The 20,156-nt window shown below is 34.5% G+C and overlaps 2 protein-coding genes across 2 annotated transcripts in view; both read left to right on the top strand.

Annotated features, from left to right (window-relative positions):
• Window positions 1–20,156, top strand: part of LOC100917353 (ATP-dependent translocase ABCB1) — a 151,724-nt gene that overhangs the window by 42,531 nt on the left and 89,037 nt on the right. The window contains 2 exon segments of the mRNA XM_031939944.1: window positions 1,098–1,295; window positions 3,291–3,497. Of these exon segments, the coding sequence (XP_031795804.1) occupies window positions 1,098–1,295; window positions 3,291–3,497 (405 nt within the window).
• The window catches only part of LOC105750830 (ATP-dependent translocase ABCB1), a 64,378-nt gene continuing 56,222 nt past the window's right edge, over window positions 12,001–20,156 (top strand). Inside the window, exons 1-3 of the mRNA XM_031938525.1 lie at window positions 12,001–12,144; window positions 15,480–15,626; window positions 17,223–17,425. Coding sequence (XP_031794385.1) covers window positions 12,001–12,144; window positions 15,480–15,626; window positions 17,223–17,425 — 494 coding nt within the window. The remainder of the gene's footprint in view (window positions 12,145–15,479; window positions 15,627–17,222; window positions 17,426–20,156) is intronic.

Raw genomic sequence — 20,156 nt, 5'->3', positions numbered from 1 at the left:
TACATCTTATATTTTATATATTAGAATATAAGATATAAATTTTATGAAAACTATATTTTGTATGTATTAAAATGTATGCCACATAATAATAATTATATAGATGTGTAACATTTATATACTTCATATATGAAGCTAATTTTAAAAGAAACTAGCTAATTAGCATAGGTTTTTAATATGTACATATTATATTTTATATATTAGAATATAAAATATATATTTTATGAAAATTATGTTTTCACATGTAATATATTAAATTTTATGTCATTTAATAATATACATCATTATACAAAAGTGTAACATTTATATATGCTTCATATATGCAGCTATTTTTACTACACTGTCAGAAAACTTATGTCTTTTTTCTCTCCTCCTTAATTATATTTTATTTTTTCCAGTTACACGTAAAGATAATTTTCAGCATTTACTTTTATAAAATTTTGATTTCCATTTTTTCTCCTTCTTCTCAAGGCAGTAAGCAATCTGATATAGATTACACATGCATGGTCCTATTAAACATATTTACATATTAGTCATGTTGTGAAAGAAGAATCAAAACAAAAGTTCAAAACAAAAACAAGAATCAAAACAGAAATTAAAAACAAAAAAATCATGAGAAAGAATAAAAACACAAAAAAGTGAAAACAGTATGTCTCAATTTGCTTTCAAACTCCAGTCTTTCTCTAGATATGGACGGCATTTTGCATCATATGTCTTTTGAAGTTGGAGAAGACATATATTTTAAAGGTAGCAAATGCTGCCATATTAGAATTTATTGTTGCTTATATTATTTAGGGAATATGATTTGCCTTTATTTCATTGCATATTTGTGTATTTTAAAGGCAATCAGGATTAAATGATTTGTTCAGAGTCACACAACTAGCATGTGTCTGAGGCTGGTTTTGACTCCAACGCCCCTGATTGTCTTAATTAAAAAAAAAAAAGTCACTCTGTAAAAGGGTTGCCTGCATTTATTGAGTGTTAGCATGTATGAAAATGAATAGCAAAAAATAAATAGCTTTCTGTATGTTGGTGAAGGAATAACCTCATAATCCATTTTTGATCATCATGTAGTTAATTTAATGATATTTTGATTTTAGAAAAAATTCGAAGGGAATGTGTCATTTAATGAAGTGGTGTTCAACTACCCTACCCGACCTGACATTCCTGTGCTTCAAGGTCTGACTCTGGAGGTGAAGAAGGGTCAGACCCTGGCTCTTGTGGGCAGCAGTGGTTGTGGGAAGAGTACCGTGGTACAGCTACTTGAGAGATTCTATGATCCTCTGGTTGGAGAAGTGGTAAGTGGACTGTCCTTAGGATGATCATTTCCCACAAACCATCAAATTGTGTGCTCCATTCAAGCACCCTTTGACACTTGACAAGATTCACTTACTGGGCCACCTTAGAGTGTCATATTTTATAGCAAAAGATCTCTGGTTTCCCACAGTCTTTTTCTGAATGGTTTAATATTCACAAGATGGGAAAAATATCATAGGACCCAAGATTTAGTGCTAGAGAAGATCTTAGAGGTCATTTATCTCTACTTTTATAGAGGAGGAAATAAAGGCTTCTGGTGTTAAAAAATGACTTAGCCAGGTCACCCAAATATTTCCAGTTCCAAGCTCCATCAGTCTTGCATCTCAAGATTATTTGGAGCCAGATCATAAAATGATTTAAGGGACATGCCAGGAAATGTGGAGTGTGTTGTTTAGGACAGTGGAGAGCTACCAAACAGGATTGCAAGAAGCATAATGTGTTCAAAGGAATGTTTTAAAGTAACTGATCTAGCAGCAATGTGTACAAATCATTAGGAGGAGGAGAGACAAGGCAGAGAAAGCAAATATGAAATCATTAGGCCCTGTACTAGAATGGTAGTCTTTAATTCAGAGAATATTGATTAAATACCTTCAGTGATGAGAAACAGTATGGCAGAGTGGGTAGAGCTTTGCCCTTGGAGTCACAAAGATTCAGATTCAAGTTCTGCCTCTGAAAAAAAGTAGTACAGAGATTCATAAATTGTGTGTTTATGCATGTGTGTAATGGATTCCCTTTGGCAATCTGGAAAAGCCCACAGACCCCTTCTCAAAAAAATCCATAAAGTAAAATAGGTCAGATTACAAAGGAAAACTATTTTGAACATAAAAAACATACCTGGACCTCAGGTTGAGAACCCTTGTGCTAGTTCTTCTATTTCAAGGCTTTTCTTATTGTCTACTTCCTGTCAACTTTTTTTTGGGTGTCCTTCCTCTCTAATCATCTCTCATATTTTTTTAACTTATTCATATATATATATATATATATATATATATATATATATATATATATATATATATGTCATCCTTCCCAGTTAAATGCAGGAAAAGACACCTAGAGTATATTTAAACGTAGAGTTGATTTTTGACTTTTTATCCTCAGGACTTTAGTGGTGCTTAATAAATTCTTGTTGACTTGTAGAGTGATCATCATAATGCATAGTGCTTATGTGACATTTTATGACATAATTTGTTCTGAAGATCAAATGAGCTACCCATGAATACAGTCTTTTCCATAACCAAGAAACTGACACTGAAACATAAGGGAACACAGGAATTCATGATGTATCTATGCAGGTGTTATAATGCAAAAGTTGGGAGCCAATGCCAACACACAGTAAACAGACACTATTTTCTCAAAAAATCTGGAGGTGTGAGATCCCTGTTCAGTCACCTCTAGGAAACTAAATAGGATGTATTTTTTCCAACACAGTGGCTAATTAGCAATCACTCAATAGTTCCATGCAACAGATGAAACTATTAGCCTTAGAAAATCCACAAAAAAAAAAAAAAAAAATTTGTGCAGATTTGTTTATGTTTGGACTTCCCAGGCTAATTACATGTTCCTTCCCTTCTCTCAATCTACTGTCTACACTGCCCTTCTTAATATTCCTCTAATTTGATACTCCATCTTCTCTCCCGCGCCATTGCACTCCTTGTCTGCCATGACTGGACATTTACCCTCCTCATTCATCTCTTATAATTTGTACTTTCCCTCAGTACTCAGCACAAATATAGCTATCTCCATGACACCCCTACCGATAAGGGTTTTTTCCTACCCTCCCTCTAACCACTCATACTTTGTACCTCTATCATCTGCAGTCTGTAAGAATTCATATATGCATATAATCTTCTAGGTCGGATATAAGTGCCTTTAGGGCAGAAAATGTTTTTTATTTTTGTAACCTCAGAACCTAGCATAGAGCCTGCCATTTAGTAAGGGTTTAATAAATATTTCTTGATTAATACTTTTGCTTTCAGAAAGTTGATGACCAAAATGTCAAGACGCTTAACGTCCAGTGGCTCCGGGCTCAGCTTGGCATTGTGTCCCAGGAGCCCATCTTGTTCGACTGCAGCATTGCAGAGAACATCGCCTATGGAAACAACAGTCGGGAGGTATCACAGGAAGAAATTGTGAACGCAGCCAAAGCCGCCAATATCCATCCTTTCATTGAAACACTACCCAAAGTAAGTCATTTTCTTACCCTTTAATATCATCAAGAGATACTGATCTCCTCCCTCCTCTGTTCTGCCATCTCTTTACTTGTTCAGAAGACATAGCATCCTTTCCTTCATTTATCAAGCTCCATTTTATCATCTGAAGGGATGATCATTCATATAGAATTATGGTACAATGTTATGAGCAATGGATATAGAGCCAGAGTGTGTGGATTCAATTGTTGGCTCTGCTAATTCAGAGACCAAAGTTATTATTACCTCAAGTAATAATAATTGGAACCACTAGATGGTGCACTGGATAAAATGCAGAACCTAAAAGATTAGTCTTAGGTGATAAGTTCAATTGTGACTTCTGATACTTACTACCTATGTGACTCTGGATAAGTCATTTAAGCCCGTTTCCCTCCGTTTCTTCAACTATAAAATGAACAGAAGAAAGATATGGCAAAGTACTCCAATATCTTTACCAAGAAAACCCCAAATAAAATCATGGAGAATTGGCACAACTAAAACAACAGTATTACCCAAGGTCATTGACTAATAATAGATTCATATTATTATTATTATTAATAGCATTCATATAAAACCTTAAGGTTTCAAAGTGCTTTATAAATATCACATTTGATCCTCACAACAATCTTATTAAGTACTGTTATTATCCCCATTTTACAGTTAAGGAAACTGAGGCAGACAGATTAAATGACTTGCCCAGGATTACACAGCTGCTAAATATCTGAGACTAGTTTTGAACTCAGGTCTTCTGACTCCAGGCTCTATACTTTTTCCATTCACTAAATGGAAAATTGTTAAATTTCTGAATCTATTTCTTTAATGATAAAATGAAAGGGGCTAAACTAGATGACTTCCAAAATCTCTTCCAACTTGAAATCCATGGTCCTTTCAATTAAATTGTAGAGTATAATGGAAGATAATTGTGCATATGAGGTACAAATGAAATAAAAGGCAGCATAGAGTGGATAAAGCATTGGACTTGGCTTCAGGATGATAGGTTTAAATTTTGCTATAGTTATTATACTAGATTATGACCCTGGGCAAGCTATTTAATCTTTTCTTGCTGTATCCTGCTCTGTAAAATGAGAAGATCTGGACTTGAAAACCTCCAAGATCTATTATAGTTTTTATTATAATTTTGTAGCTTTTAGTCTGTCTAGCTCTGCATGTGTCTCTGTTTCTCTTTCTTTTTTCCTCTCTTTCCCTCCCTCTCTTTTTCTCTTCCTCCTCCCCCCTTTCATATTTATTAAGTGGCTACAATATGCCAGGCATGGTACTAAGCATTAGGGATACAAAAAGAAGCAAAAACTAGTCCCTACCCTCAGGAAACTTGCAGGCTTATTTGTCAGTCTAACATCTATGATATATATTAGCAAATGTGCTAAATCCTGGTAAAAGGAATATTTCTAATATGAAGATCTGTATGAATGAGAACATTGACAATTTGCAGTTGAAAAGACAGACCAGAACCTATAGGAAAATTCATTTATGGGCTTTAGGTCTCAATGATCCGAGACAGGTTTCTGGGGATTCTAGCTTCCCGTGGAGCCAACTTATTAGATATTTGGTTTTTGCCCAGAAATTTAATCTTTTTTTCTATTTTCTAAATGTTCTAACAATGCTGAATTTTTAGTCTAACCTGTTTAGTTTATGTATCTAGTAGATATCCTAGATTCTGAGATCTGTTGTATCCCATTCCTAAAATTTCCTTATTCCTCTCTTTTGAGACCCACTTGCAATTTCCCTTCTTTTTCCTCTTAGATACACTATACCAGTGGTCATCAAAGTGAAATCCAAAGAATTGTTGGGGTCTCAGAAACCCTTTCAGAGGGTCTACAAATTCAAAATAATTTTTTTATTTCTAATATAGTAAATAGCTATAAATATAACCCATGTGAACAAAAACTCTGAACAGGTCCTCAACAGTTTTTTTTTTTTTTTTTTTTTTTTTTAAACAACATGAAGATACTGAGAACAAAAGTTTGAGAACCACTGCACTATATAGATCATAATGTTTCCTTTTTTCCTATTTATTTTTTATTATAGCTTTTTATTTACAAGATATATGCATGGGTAATTTTTCAGCATTGGCAATTGCAAAACCTTTTGTTCCAACTTTTTCCCTCCTTTCCCCCACCCCTTCCCCCAGATGTCAGGTAGACCAATACATGTTAAATATGTTAAAGTATATGTTAAATACAATATATGTATACATGTCCATAGTTTTGCTGCAGAAGAAAAATTGGACTTTGAAATAATGTATACTTAATCTGTGAAGGAAATAAAAAAATGCAGGCAGACAAAAATAGAGGGATTGGAAATGCTATGTACTAGTTCACACTCATTTCCCAGAGTTCTTCCGCTGGGTGTAACTGGTTCTATTCATTATTGAATAAATGCAACCGATTTGGTTCATCTCATTGTTGAAGAGGGCCACATCCATCAGAATTGATAATCATATAGTATTGTTGTTCAAGTATATAATGATCTCCTGATCCTGCTCATTTCACTCAGTATCCGTTCATATAAGTCTCTCTAGCCCTTTCTGAAATCATCCTGCTGGCTATTTCTTACAAAACAATAATATTCCATAACATTCATATACTACAATTTATTCAGCCATTCTCCAATTGAGGGGCATCCACTTGGCTTCTAGTTTCTGGCCACTGAAAAGAGGGCTGCTACAAACATTTTTTGCACATACAGGTCTCTTTCCCTTCTTTAAGATCTCTTTGAGATATAAGTCCAGTAGTAACACTGCTGGATCAACGGGTATGCATAGTCTGATAACTTTTTGAGCATAGTTTCAAATTGCTCTCCAGAATGGCTGGATGTATTCACAATTCCACCAACAATGTACCAGTGTCCCAGTTTTCCCATGTCCCCTCCAACAATAATGTTGCTTTTTTCTAAAATTCATTTACCTATGTGCCAAGCAACTGTGCTAAGCACTAATGATACAAAATAAAATCAAAACAAACCAAAAAACCTATTCCGTGCTTTCAAGGAATTCACAAACTAATGCAGAGACAATATGCAAACATCTATGTATAGGATTAATTGAAGAGACCCTCAGAGGAGTTAAGCAAGTAGCTTATATTATGTTAGATCCCAAGGAGTTCCCTATATTGTCTTTCCCCCTCATTTCATTCCCTCTTTTCTGTGCCAGGTAAAGACAACAACTAAACATAAATCCCAAGCCTCTACAGCTCCTTTCTCAGGGACTTCTGATCATTACAATCCCAAATCATGAAGATCATCTGTTTCATAGGATTTGAGGGTCATATTTTTTGGATAATAGGTAGATTATTATTTAGATTATAATTAAATTTAGCCCAAATCTATCATTTTGAAGATAAGGAAACTCAGTCCTAAGGATGCTACATGCCTTGCCCAATACTAAAGCTTAAATTGGGGGGCGGGGGAGAGTGGAGCCAAGATGGCAAAGTAAAGCCAGGAAGCTCTCAAGCTCTCCCAGTTTACCTCGAAAACCACGTGAAAACAAGCCTCTGAAAAGAATCTGATGGAATATAACTGCTCTCCAGTCCAAAATAGATTAGAAAAACTTCAAGAAAGGTCAGGCTCATTGGAGTGAAAAGGGTATTTACCCCAGCTCAGACAAAATCTGGGAAAGTCAGTGAAAGGGTCTTTGTCACAGCAAAGTGGCAACTGAGACCATTGGTCAGGGCTCAATAGAAGAGCAGATCAGTAGGGTAGCCTCCAGTGCCAGCTCAGAAGGCAAACTCTGGATAACCAGGCTGTTATCTGAAAAGATCAGGTAAAGTTACTCCCTGCAAACACAAGGGGCCCCTGTGTAAAGTTCAGGCTAGCTTTCTAGAAGACCTCAGGATCAAGAAAAATATTTGGTCTTAGGATAGAGAAGTGAAAGTGACAGGAGAGTCGCCACATGGCTGGTCCAAGATGGGGTCTGGAATCTGGATCCTGGAGCCTTCTGTGGCCGAGAGCTGCTGCCAAGAGTTACAGCTTAAATGCCCCAGCACTACTACATCACCACACCACACTTCACATCACCACATTACCCTAAGTATACACCAACTAGATTGACCATATCATTACATTACATCAAATATGTGCTTAGAGGACCACCATTTCACACCAAGTAGGTACTTAATTACAAGCACCCTACTGTCTTAGATTCAAGTACAGCCTTTCAGAGTTCTGGCTGCTATACCCCTATGCTCAAAACCAAGACTCAGATCTGTACAGGGAATCTAGGACAGTGCCCCCTTTATCCTAGAAGCAAAGCCCAACAATAAAAGGAAAAAAGAAGAAATGCCAAAAGAAAAAGAAGAAAAATGAGCAAGAAACAGAAAAGAACCTTAACTATTGAAAGCCACTATGGTGACAAGGAAGACCAAAACACCAACTCAAACAAGGACAAAATGTCCACAAAGGAAATCTTGGAGTGATCTGAATTGGTCTCAAGCCCAAAGAGTCTTCTTGCAAGTGCTCATAAAAAATTTTAAAAGACAAATAAGAGGCAAAAGGGAAAGAAAAAAAAAAAAAAAAACAAGAAAAGAAATGAATGGTATGCAAGAGAGAGTCAGTATCTTGGAAAAGAAAGGCAATTCTTTAAAAAATGTAATTGGTCAAATGTAAAAATAATCCATTCAAGAAAACAACACCTTCAAAAGTACAATTAACAAATTGGAAAAAGAGATACAAAAACTAACTGAAGAAAAGCACATATTAAAAACTAAAAGGTGGCAAATGGAAGCTGATGACACTATCAAACAGACTAAAGAGAAAATGAAAGAAAATGTGAAATGCCTCTTTAGAAAAACAGCTAATCTGGAAAATAGATCCAGAAGAAACAATTTAAAAATTACTGATCTAACTGAAGACCATGACAAAAAAAAAAAAAAAAAAAAAAGAACCTGGATAGTTTTCCTCAAGAGATAATCAAGGAAAACTGTCCTGATATTCTGGAAAGAATTCATTGATCACCTTCGAAAAGAGGTACAACAAGGAAAACTTCAAGGAATATTGTTGCAGAATCTCAAGGGAAAAAATACTGCAAGCTGCCAAGAAAAAACAATTCAGATATCAAGGAACATCATTCATGATTACCCAGGATTTAGCAGCTTATACAATAAAGAATCAGAGGGCCTGGGATAGCATATTCTGGAAGGGAAAGAACCTGCGGTTACAACCAAGAATTAACTACCCAACAAGACTGAACATCATCTTTAAAGATAACAGTCAAGGAAATATTAAGAAATAACAATTCTGCCTAAATCAATCTGCTTGTTCAGTACCATACCAATCAAGCTGCCAAAAATTATTTTATAAAACTAGGAAAAGTAATAACAAAATTCATCTGGAAGAACAAAAACTGAATATCAAGGGAATTAATGGGGAAAAAAACACAAAGGTTGGTGGTTTAGCAGTACCAAACCTAAAACTATATTATGAAATAGCAGTCATCAAAACCATTTGGTACTAGCTAAAAAATAGAGTAGTGGGTCAGTGGAATGGATTAGACACATGATACCATAATCAAGGCCTATAGTAATCTAGTATTTGATAAACCCCCAAACTCCAGCATCTCAATAAGGACTTACTATTTGACAAAAATGTTGGGAAAACTGGAAAATAATCCCAGAAACTCAGCATTGACCTTCATCTCATACCCCATACCAAAATAAGGTCAAAATGTGTACATTATTTGGGCCTAAAAGGATGAAACCATAAACAGATTGGAAGAGCAAGGTATAATTTACCTATCAAATCTTTGGAAAAGGGAGGAATTTATGACAAAAGAATTAGAGAACATTATGAAAGACAAAATAGATAACTTTGATTACATTAAATTAAAAAGGGTTTGCACATATAAGACCAACAGAAAAGATTAAAATGGAATTACAAAACTAGAGAAAAAAAATCTTTACATTCAGTGTTTCTGATAAAGATCTCATTTCAAATATATATAAATAATTATGTGAAATTTATAAGAATATAAGTCATTCCCCAATTGATAAATGGTCAAAGGATATGAACACTTTTCAGATGATGAAATTAAAATCATCTATAGTCATATGAAAAAATGCATTAAATCACTATTGATTAGAGAAATGCAAATTAAAACTACTTTCAAAAACTCACACCTCTTAGATTGGCCAAGATGACAGGAAAAGATAATGATAAACGTTGGAGGGGATGTGGGAAAACTGGGACACTAATGCATTGCTGGTGAAGTTGTAAAATGATCCAACCATTGTGGAGAACACAAGGGCTATAAAACTGTACATACCCTTTGACCTAGCAGCACCACAACTGAATCTGTATCCCAAGTAAGTCATAAAGGAGGAGAAAGGACCCACATGTGCAAAAATATTTGTGGCAGCCATTTCTGTAGTAACAAAGAATTAGATAATGAGTGGATGCCCATCAATTGGGTAATGTCTGAATTGGCTGTGGTATATGAAGGTAATGGAATATTATTGTTCTATAAAAAATGATGAACAAGCTGTTTTTAGAAAGGCCTGGAAAGATTTACATGAACGAATCAAGCAAAACAAGCAGAATCAGGGATACATTGTATACAATACCAAGAATGTGCTTTGATTAACTATAAGACTTGGTTCTTCTCAGTGGTTCAACGATCCAAAGCAATCCAAATAGACTTTGGGCATAAGAGGCCATCTGCATCCAGAAAAAAAAGAATTATAAAGATAGAATATAAAAATCAACATGTGCTATGTTCCCTTTTTTGGTTTTTTCTCTCCCATTTTTTCCCCCTTTTGTCCTAATTTTTCCCCTCACCTAACATGATTCATAAAGCAATGCATTTTAAAATAAACATTTTTAAAAAGAGAAAAAACAGAAATAGACTTTGAAACCAAGGCTAGTGATCTACATTCCCAAATCATGAAGATTATCTATTTCATAGAATTTAAGGATCATTTTTAAAGATAGAATTATGAATCTAGAGCTAAAAGAAACATAGGTTATTTAGCCCAAATTTATCATCTTGAAAATAAAGTAACTGAGATCTAGGGATACTACATGCCTTAACCAATGTTAAACATAGAATTTGAATCCAAGGCCGGTGGTCTTTCCATAATATCTTGTTGCATACATGACTAACATTTACTTAAACATTGTGTCAAGGATGAGGCAAGAAATTTGGTGAAGGCTTCAGCCTGAAATCTATGGAAAACAGATTCTTGGGTTTATAGGAGACTTTTCTTGGCATCAGTCTGTTCCATACTTCTCCCTGTCTCCTCCCAGACCAAAATATTCATAATGGGCTAACAAATTATCTAGACCAGGGGTTCTTAATATCTTATATGGCATAGGTTTTTTTGAGACCGCTCCTCAAAATAATGGGGTTTTTTTTATTATAACTTTTATTGACAGTATATATGCATGAGTAATTATTTTACAACATTAGCCCTTGCACTCACTTCTGTTCCAACTTTTCCCTTCCCTCTACCGCCTCCCTTAGATGGCAAGCACTCTTATACATGTTAAATATGTTACAGTACAAATAATGTTTTTAAGTGAATAAGAAATAACGGACAGTTATCAAAATATTTTCAAATACGTTTACAGGTAGATAATTGTAAGGTTGATATAATCCAGTTTGGGCAATAGAGTCAGATGAGCTTGGTTTTAGTTCGATCTGCAACACTACCCTTGTGCTCTCCGGCAAGACACAACCTCCATAGAGGGTCACAAATTGGGGGTCAGACGACATGGCCTCAGATCCTCTGGAATTCCTCTCTCAAATTCAATTGCTTCTGGGGAAAAAAAAAAAAAGGTTCAATTTGATGGTCTCTAAAGTTTCTTCTCCTCTAGAAGTAGGAGCTTTGAAACCTGAAGAAAAAGAATACTTTTTAAAAATGAAATCTCTGAATGACATTTCTTAATTGATAAAACCCACTTAAAAATATGTAACAGGTAGGTATATTTTGTTGGAAGGTGGGGAGGAAATGGTCTGCGTCTCAGATTTTTATCAATGTAAGGAACTCCAAGGTGAAATCTTCTTGCATCAATGAAAGTCAGCAAACAAGCATCTCAGAGCTATTCCTGAGCCCTCTCTTTTAGGTGCCATATTGTGTGACTTCTTATTGCTGGGTATCCTAGGAATAAATAAAGAGACTAGTATTAAAGAACAAAAATTATTTTAGGATGCTTTTTATTAAACTATGCCAAGAGCACCGCCCTGTGGTCATAGTTAAGATAACTGTGCTATGTACATAAGTGATTTTTACTTAGTACATATGTCTATTGCTCAGTGGGTCAAATTATCATTCCCTACAGATCTTAATCCCAGATGAGTTAAAACACACACACACACACACAAACACACATCTCAGTGGTACATACCTAGACATGTCTATGCTATCGTCAAAGTGAGTTTCTTCCCACCATGTTCCATATCAAAGCTCTTCTACCTTACATTCACCCTGTTACTGGTCACCTTCTTCCAGCTTTGATTACTCTGTATCCAGTCCATTAAAGCATTTGAATTATGTTGTGCTACCGGACCCACCTGCCAGTGGTTGCTGGAGATCTAACTCAGAGAATGGATCTCTTCATGTCAGAGGAAGATGACAATACAAGGAGCCTAAGAGGCAGTTGCTGTTCTCTGACCTCTCCACTGAGAAGCTGTTGCGTTGTCTGGCCTCTCTCCTCTTCCATCTCTGATTTATTTCATTCCCCATCCACAAGGAACACCTGTGTCAGCAAAGGCTGCTTTGCAACTCCTTCAGATGTTATGATCCACAGCTGTTGAGGCTCTCAGAATTGATCTGCCCCTTCACTTAGGCATGGTCCTTAACAGAATTATACATTAATTTTTGTAGGGACAAAATCACAATAATAACAATAACAATAATTACCATTGACATATACCTTGAAGTTTTCATAGTGCTGTACAAATATTATATAATTTTTTTTTTTACTTGCAGTACCCTCAGGGATTATCATGCCATTATTATCCCTATTTTACAGATGAGGACACTGAGGCAAAGGGGTTAATCACTTGCCTGATCACACAATTAGTGAGTGTTTGAGGGTATACTTGAGGTTAGGTCTTGTTAACTCCAAATCCATTGCTCTATCTACTGGATCACCTATCTTAGAGAAGTATTCAGTGCTCCAAAAATGGTGATAAAAATGACTTTGTTTTCTACCATTTTAAAGTGTTTTTCTATTTATATTAAGAAAAAAATTATCATATATGTCACACTGTTAATTTCAAGGAGCAAAACCAAAACTTATCATTGGAACAGCTAAAAACTCTGGTTTATTTCTGTAAGGATGTATCCTTAACTTCTGCTTTTGAATATGTATTGTCACTATAATCTTATACTTAGCTACTGGTTACTAATTATAGTGGTTATAAGTCTTTGGTTCAATTTTTAGATTATTCTTTTCTCTTCATCTCTTTTTTCAGCAAACAAACCTAGCAGTGCATATCTCCTTTCCTCATTTCTCCTCCATAATTCTCCTGAAATATTCTTGTTTACTTCTTTCAAAATTTTATTTTATGAAATGAAAACAGCATTTCCATAACATAGTAAAATTTTAAAAATGATTGCATGTAACTACATTTCTAGTATATAAAGTTTTCTTCACTGTGTAATTTTTTCCTTTTTTTTCTTCCCTTTCTCTTTTAATATGGCTATCATTATACACAAATGTCTGTATGTATGTATATATGTGAGTGTGCTTATGTAAACTCATTCTATACATCTATTTTTATCATTTTTATCTCCAGATACAGATAACATCTTTCTTAACAGGTTCATTACACTTAATTTGAGTATTTATAATGGTCAAAATGACTTAGTTACTCAAACTAGTACTTCAAAAATATTGCTATTACTACATACAGTGTTCTCTTGCTTTTGCTTATTTCACTTTTCATTATTTCTTGCAAGTCTTCCATATACATTTTGTTAGGGTTTAGCTAATCTATGCAGTTCTTCTATGATATATCATTAGTATTGCATCAAATTACAAGTTAATTTGAATCATATTGATGTTTTACTTGCTGTCTTAATTCAGCCACAAATGGGATATTTCTCTCTAATTATTTCATTATTTCTATTAAAATGGTTTTTAGAAATATTTTCCTTTAGTCCTTGTGCATGCCTTAAAATACTTAAATATTTAGTATATTTCATTAGTAATTATAAATTGTATTTATCTTTCTATTAATCTCTCCTGGTTTCTTTTAGTGATATATGGAATGGTGGCTATTGGGGGAAGGTGAAGAAAGGAGGCATTATATTTTACATTCTAATATCTTTCAAAAGCTTTGATTACCTTCCTTGTTGAATCTCTGGAGACTATCTAATTATACCTTTCTATCCTGACCAGATAGAGTTAACTTCTTTGCTAATGCATATTCCTTTCTTTTCTATTTTCTTGCCTTAGAGCTATACCTAACATTCTTAAAATTATGTAAGATATTAATAGCATCAGTGAACAGCTTTTTCTATCTTTTTAATGGATATGTCTCTAATTCTCCATTGTATGTGATACTAGTTAAGTCTTTATTTCAGATAGAGAATATTCATTACTCTAGTGCTTGTAGGTGCAGATTTTTTTCTATAATTCTTTTTGGTGCTTGGTATAGAGGAGGTGGTTGGTGAGTATTTATTGAGTGACTGACCAGTATGGAGAATTCTTAGTGTGGAAGATACCCTCTCTTTACTTCTATTGATAGCTCTCCTGCAATTCAGTCACAAAGCATTGCCTCTAAAGCACTGGGAAGGTGATTCAAAATTACATTAAGGAAGATTTTTCTTTCTATTTTTTTCTTTCTATCTTTATAAACATTGTTTCCAACATACAAATATGCTTGTATTCTTATTAAAGTATATCAAATAATATAATCATGTGATATTATGAGCCAGAACTTGAAACAAGGTATTAAGTCATTAGAGTTGATAGAAACAATGCTTATGTATTTGTTTCACAGCTTTGGAGCTCCTGCCTTTAAGAGTTTACATATTAGCTCATACATTGGAGTTCACAAGTACAGGAGATTCACAAAGTTAACTTTGTAACTCCCAAAATCCCACTCTTGGAGGAGGAGTCAACCTCTAGGTTCACACCTTTAAGAGATCATATATAAGAAGCTCTCGAAGCCAGTGAGGATTGAGTTGGAGGGATTGAGAAGCCAGCAGTCGGAGTTGAGCTAGAGGCAGAAGCTGGCAGAGGCAAAAGACTAGCAACAAGAGCTCTCTCTCAGAATCAAAGAAAGCTACTAGGCTATTTTGGAAGAGACAATAAAAGACTGTACTTTAATCCCTGGCTGCATTTGAGGTGATTATTACTTTGAACTGAAACAAAGGCTGCCTCCAGGAACCGCCTCCAGGAACCTCCCCAAGAAACCTGCTCCTAGAGAGAACGATTATATTTGAGAAAAGAAGAGAACACTACCATGTGACTTAGAGTTTTTCTCATTGATAAAATTAATACTAACAGAACATTATAAACAATCTTTGAATCCATCATAAATGGAAAAATAATATAAAATGTAGTTATTGGTAATAATGAATACATTTTTTTAAAGTCACAACCTCCTTTTAAAACTGAAACAATAATACCATGTAACAGCATTGATACGAGAATCAAAGAAATTATTTAAATCATTTTATAAATTTTAAAGGACTATATTAACATGAGCTATTATTGAAACTTTTGATTTTGTTGGCCATAGACCTGTGTACCTTGATCTCTATCGTTTTCTACCCTCATTTTCTCAGTCTTCATTTTTGTAATTTGATTTTTTTTATTCTATTTTTTTATTATTCTCTATTCTCTATTATTTTAGCAGTTTTCTTCTTTCTTGCTTTTGGTATAATAATTTGTTCATTTAAATTTACTGACAAGAAGCAAAATCTCTTTTACTGCAAACTCACTGTCAAGATAATACCTTTTATTTTTACTAGCATCTACATTTTTGATGGTAACTAAATTTAACTTTCAATATAGAAATATGAAACCAAGGTAGGAGACAAAGGGACTCAGCTCTCAGGAGGTCAGAAACAGCGTATTGCTATTGCTCGAGCCCTCATCAGAAATCCTCAGATCCTGCTATTGGATGAAGCAACTTCAGCCCTGGATACAGAAAGTGAAAAGGTATGGCTTACTGTACTTATGCTCTGAAAGAGCCATTTTCTTTTACTTCATATACATAGTATATTTTCAGTCTTAGAGGGTAGAAGTAGCATAAAGGAAACAGAAGATAATGTGCATCTATTAAGCACCTAGTAAGTGCCAGGAATTATCCTAGGCTTTTTGTTCATTTCATCCTAATAACAATGCTGTGAGTTAGTTGCTATTATTAATCCTATTTTACAGTTGAAAAAACTAAAGTAGACCAGAGGCTAAGTGATCCCCTGGTAAGTGTTCAGATTTGAGCTCAGGTTTTCTGATTCCATACCTGTAGCCCATATTCTGGACCAGTTACTTAAGGACTCAGTTCTCCACCCAACTCTGCAAGACTGTACAGTTGGGTCCCCATTAATGGGAGTGAGTAATCTTTCTGAAGCAGTCACATTATTCATATTTGAATGGCATATTTCCATTGGACTAGAACTTATGATCCTATTGTTCTATAATTACAACTTTTAAATAGTGTGGATTTGAATACAGGTGACTCCTTTGGGGAGATTCATTATTTCAATTAGTGGTTATCTGTAGAGAGCCAGAACTTTGGAGTATATTTGGAGTATAATTTATAATCATGTCCCTATTATGTATTGATGAGAAAAGTGTCTAATGCCTGCATTAAGAATTCCCTCCACAAATAATATGAAAGGAATCTTCTTACCACTTAAAATGATCAATGAAACAAGGAAAATCAGAGGTTGAGAAACATCATAACTGGTAACTGACTCCTTTTTTCCTTATACAGCATACCTTGAATCATTACTTTAAGATTTGAATAGATTTCCTCTTCTCAGTTAGATTCAACACGGAACCTGCATCTGAATACAGAGAGGAGGAGAGAGTCACAAAATCTTACTGATGTTTATCTAGGACTTAGGCTTGAACAATCACTTTTGTTGTTGTTGTTGTTGTTATTTTGTTACTGTTTTGTGTGAGAGGGAAACCAAATACACACAAATTTCTTGAACTGTATCTATAACTTGCAAATAGCAAAAGATTATTTCAGTCTTTCAGAGATTACTCTTACTTCAAAGACCTGGAGGTATTGAAGCATCCAAATTTTTCTACCTATCTTGTTGCTAAGGCAGGCCAAAAGCCTCCCAAGGGCTTTGGTTTATACATATTCAAAAACAACATGGTACCACATGCAGAATATAGATACAAATATATTTTAATAAGTATTTTTGCTGGTGGAATGATCTCAACAAAGAAAAACAAGTATTAATATGTGTGTTATGATTGCACATTTATAACATATCAAATTGCTTACTGTCTAAAGGAGGGAAAGGGGATGAAGGGAGGGAGAGAATTTGGAATTCAAATCTTAAAAATAAATATGGAAAATTGTTTTTTATGTGCAAGTGAGAAAAATTACAATATTTAGAAACAAAAAAAAAAAAGTGTTAATTGTAAAATGATCTCTTTATCTACCCAGTTCTTAGTTGTACAAAATCTTCCTTTTTATTAGGGAAATGAAATGAAAAGAATATTGAGAGAGAAAGAATTGAAAAGTTAGAATTGATTTTTCTCTTTAAAATAACCTTGTATGTAATCACTGAATAGGTTGTCCAAGAAGCCCTGGACAAGGCCAGAGAAGGGCGTACATGTATTGTGATCGCTCACCGCCTCTCCACCATCCAGAATGCCGACCTTATCGTGGTTTTCCAGAATGGCAAGGTCAAAGAGCAGGGAACACACCAACAGCTGCTGGCTCAGAAAGGCATCTACTTTTCAATGGTCAACGTTCAAAGTGGGGCAAAGCGCATGTGAACTCCTTTCACTCTGTACATTTCATAAGTTAAATATTTCCTCTCTTTGTGTTTTAAAAGGGAATCATAGCCATCAACTTCTGCCAGAAAGCAAGTCCTTTAGGTTGTTTCATTTTTTTTTTTAAATCAACTTCTTCTATGACTGGATCTCTACCCATAGAATTCAATATCTCCAGAAAAGAAGAAGCAACACTTATGGAAGATATACCAATATCCTATGCATTATGAAACTTATGGGAGTATTGGGGCTAGCTAGTGTTTTGTTGTTGTTGTTGTTTTTTACACAAATGTCTAAGCAGTTTTATTTTTTATTTCTAGTCTCCTTCAGAAAGTAGTTGATTTCCCTTGCTGTAAAAAAATTAAAATGCTGTGACCAAAGAGGGCTGGGGAATTCCTGAAATGGATGTTTTATAAAATATAAGAACCTATAATAAAAAGTGAACTTTTTTTTTGCACTAGTATAATATTGTTCAAACCTACATTGAGTATACCACTTCCCAATCAAAATGCTACAGATTTCTATTATGAGGTGTTTTGGTTCAAAATAAGAGAACACTATTCTGTCTTTTTCCTTTACTGGGTCCTACAGAACTGTACAACCTTGTTTACTCTTGTATTTAACTCTGCTATTTTGTTACTTTTCAATTTTTATTATTATGGCCAAATTAAGTGATAATAAGAAATCAAAGCAAGATTCATTCATTAATTTGGGGCCAGGATAGAAATGCTGAATCATGGGATTGAATCTTCCTTTGGTATGTTGTTAATATTTTGTACTGCTGCTGCAAAGAGTTGTTAAAGAATTCTGTTATTTTTACACTTTGAAAAAATACAAAACTGCATTACTGTTTTCATTTCAATAATGGCTTATCTTTCATAGAATTAATTCTCTAAAATGTCAAACCAAACCCACAATAGTAGGAGAGTTCAGAATCTATGACTCCAGATGTGTTCGATTACAAAATCCCCTCTCTCAATTTTAATATTATTAATCAGAAATCACAGATCAACAGTACACAAAAAAATAATAATGGTAAATAGTTAGTCTAGAACCCTTTCTTATTTAGTGTTCCCTGAAGTATAATGCAATTCCCAAGTTTTATTGAGAACAATCCTGATCCAAATGAAAACGCTTCCGTGATGGCAGTCCTCAAGGTTGTTAATTACGCTATCCACCAGGGAGTGCTAGTAATACTTTGAAATGTGACCTATTAATGCCTAAAGAGTTATTTATATGAGAATAATTTTAAGGGGAAAAAATACAGCATTAAAATAATTGCCTACTGAAATTCTTTCACACAAACATGGGTATTTGTGTGACAACACAAAGGATCCCAGGTAAAATATCTTAAAATATGTGGACAGATCATCATAGATGTCTACACTACAACTTCTACATGTCAACCATTAGGAGGACCAAGATTATAGGGATATAGATCAGTTTTGTTAAAGTGTGACAAAACCCAGATGGGAGGAAGGTACCATGCTTACCTTACATCCTGGCCCTCCATTTTATGGTCAAGCTTACAGGGTCGGAAATCATTATCTTTCTTGTTTTGCTATCAGTATGTAAGATGCTCCAAGGGGCACAAAGAGAAAAACTGGAGATACTTATTTTTAACATCCATGTTTCCTAGGTAATTCTCTTAAATAGTGAGTCATCAACATTATCTCAATTAGTATGTTAAAGTTCCAGAAATTACTTGACTACTTAGTCTATGTAGTACATGCTGAGGATCCATTATGTTCATTACTAATTTCTTAACATTATGCTAGGTTCTATGGTACAGCTGAAGAACGTAAGAGCTGATCCTTGCCCAAGACACAATCTAGTTGGAAAGATAATTAGAATGCATAAAATAGCTGTGAAGATAGAAGAAATTCTTGAATGGATACTGCTATTGAGTCCTAAATCTATAGTACATAAGGTATTGTAGGAAAATCACTTCATTTGTGGAGTGAAGACCTGAGTTCAAATTACAGCTGATACTACATACTACATAGTACTATATGACTTCTGAATCTCAGGTCCCTCACTTGTAAAATGAAATGTTTGAAAAAAAATTCTCTAAGATTGAGTGAAGCTCTGAAAGTAACTCCAAGGAGATGTAAACAGATAATTGCTTTCAATGTTGAAAGGAATTGTAGAGGAAGGACCAATACAAAATATGACGGGACTGAGTGACTGGACATGAATGAGAGAAGAAATGAAGTCAATGATTTTAAAGTTTTGAAAATGAGCTATCTTTGACAGACAGTGAAGCTGGGAGGGAAACTGGCTTGGGAAGAATGATGAGCTTAGTTTGATGTGGTAAACAAAATATGCAAGTAGAAACTGAATTGGATATTTGCAGATAAGAGATGGGATTTCTGGGTACCCAGGAGGTAAGGAAATTATTGCTACAAAGTATAATTGCAAAGTCCATTTATTTCTTATTCTAGGCCTTCATCTTGCCTACTTGAAAAATCAAAATTTCCTATTTCTGCCCAGTTATTAATCCATATCTATCACCCTTCCTTTCTAAATTTTCTTAAACTTTGAAGAAAAGAAACTCTTCTTTAGGTTATCTGGGCAGAATACTCATTCATTAAAAAAGTCGTCTTGCTCATTTCTGTCAATCAGGTTAGAGATGTTCTCTGATTTCTACTAAAGAAACCCAGTAGTCTTAATGACATCCTTTCATCTTCTCTTGTTGCTGCTCACTTTCATCCTTCCCCATATTCTTAG

This window comes from Sarcophilus harrisii, chromosome 5 (genome assembly GCF_902635505.1).
Source record: "Sarcophilus harrisii chromosome 5, mSarHar1.11, whole genome shotgun sequence".
NCBI lineage: Eukaryota > Metazoa > Chordata > Mammalia > Dasyuromorphia > Dasyuridae > Sarcophilus > Sarcophilus harrisii.
Note: the sequence above shows the minus strand (reverse complement) of the source record. Positions and strands in the feature narration are given on the sequence as shown.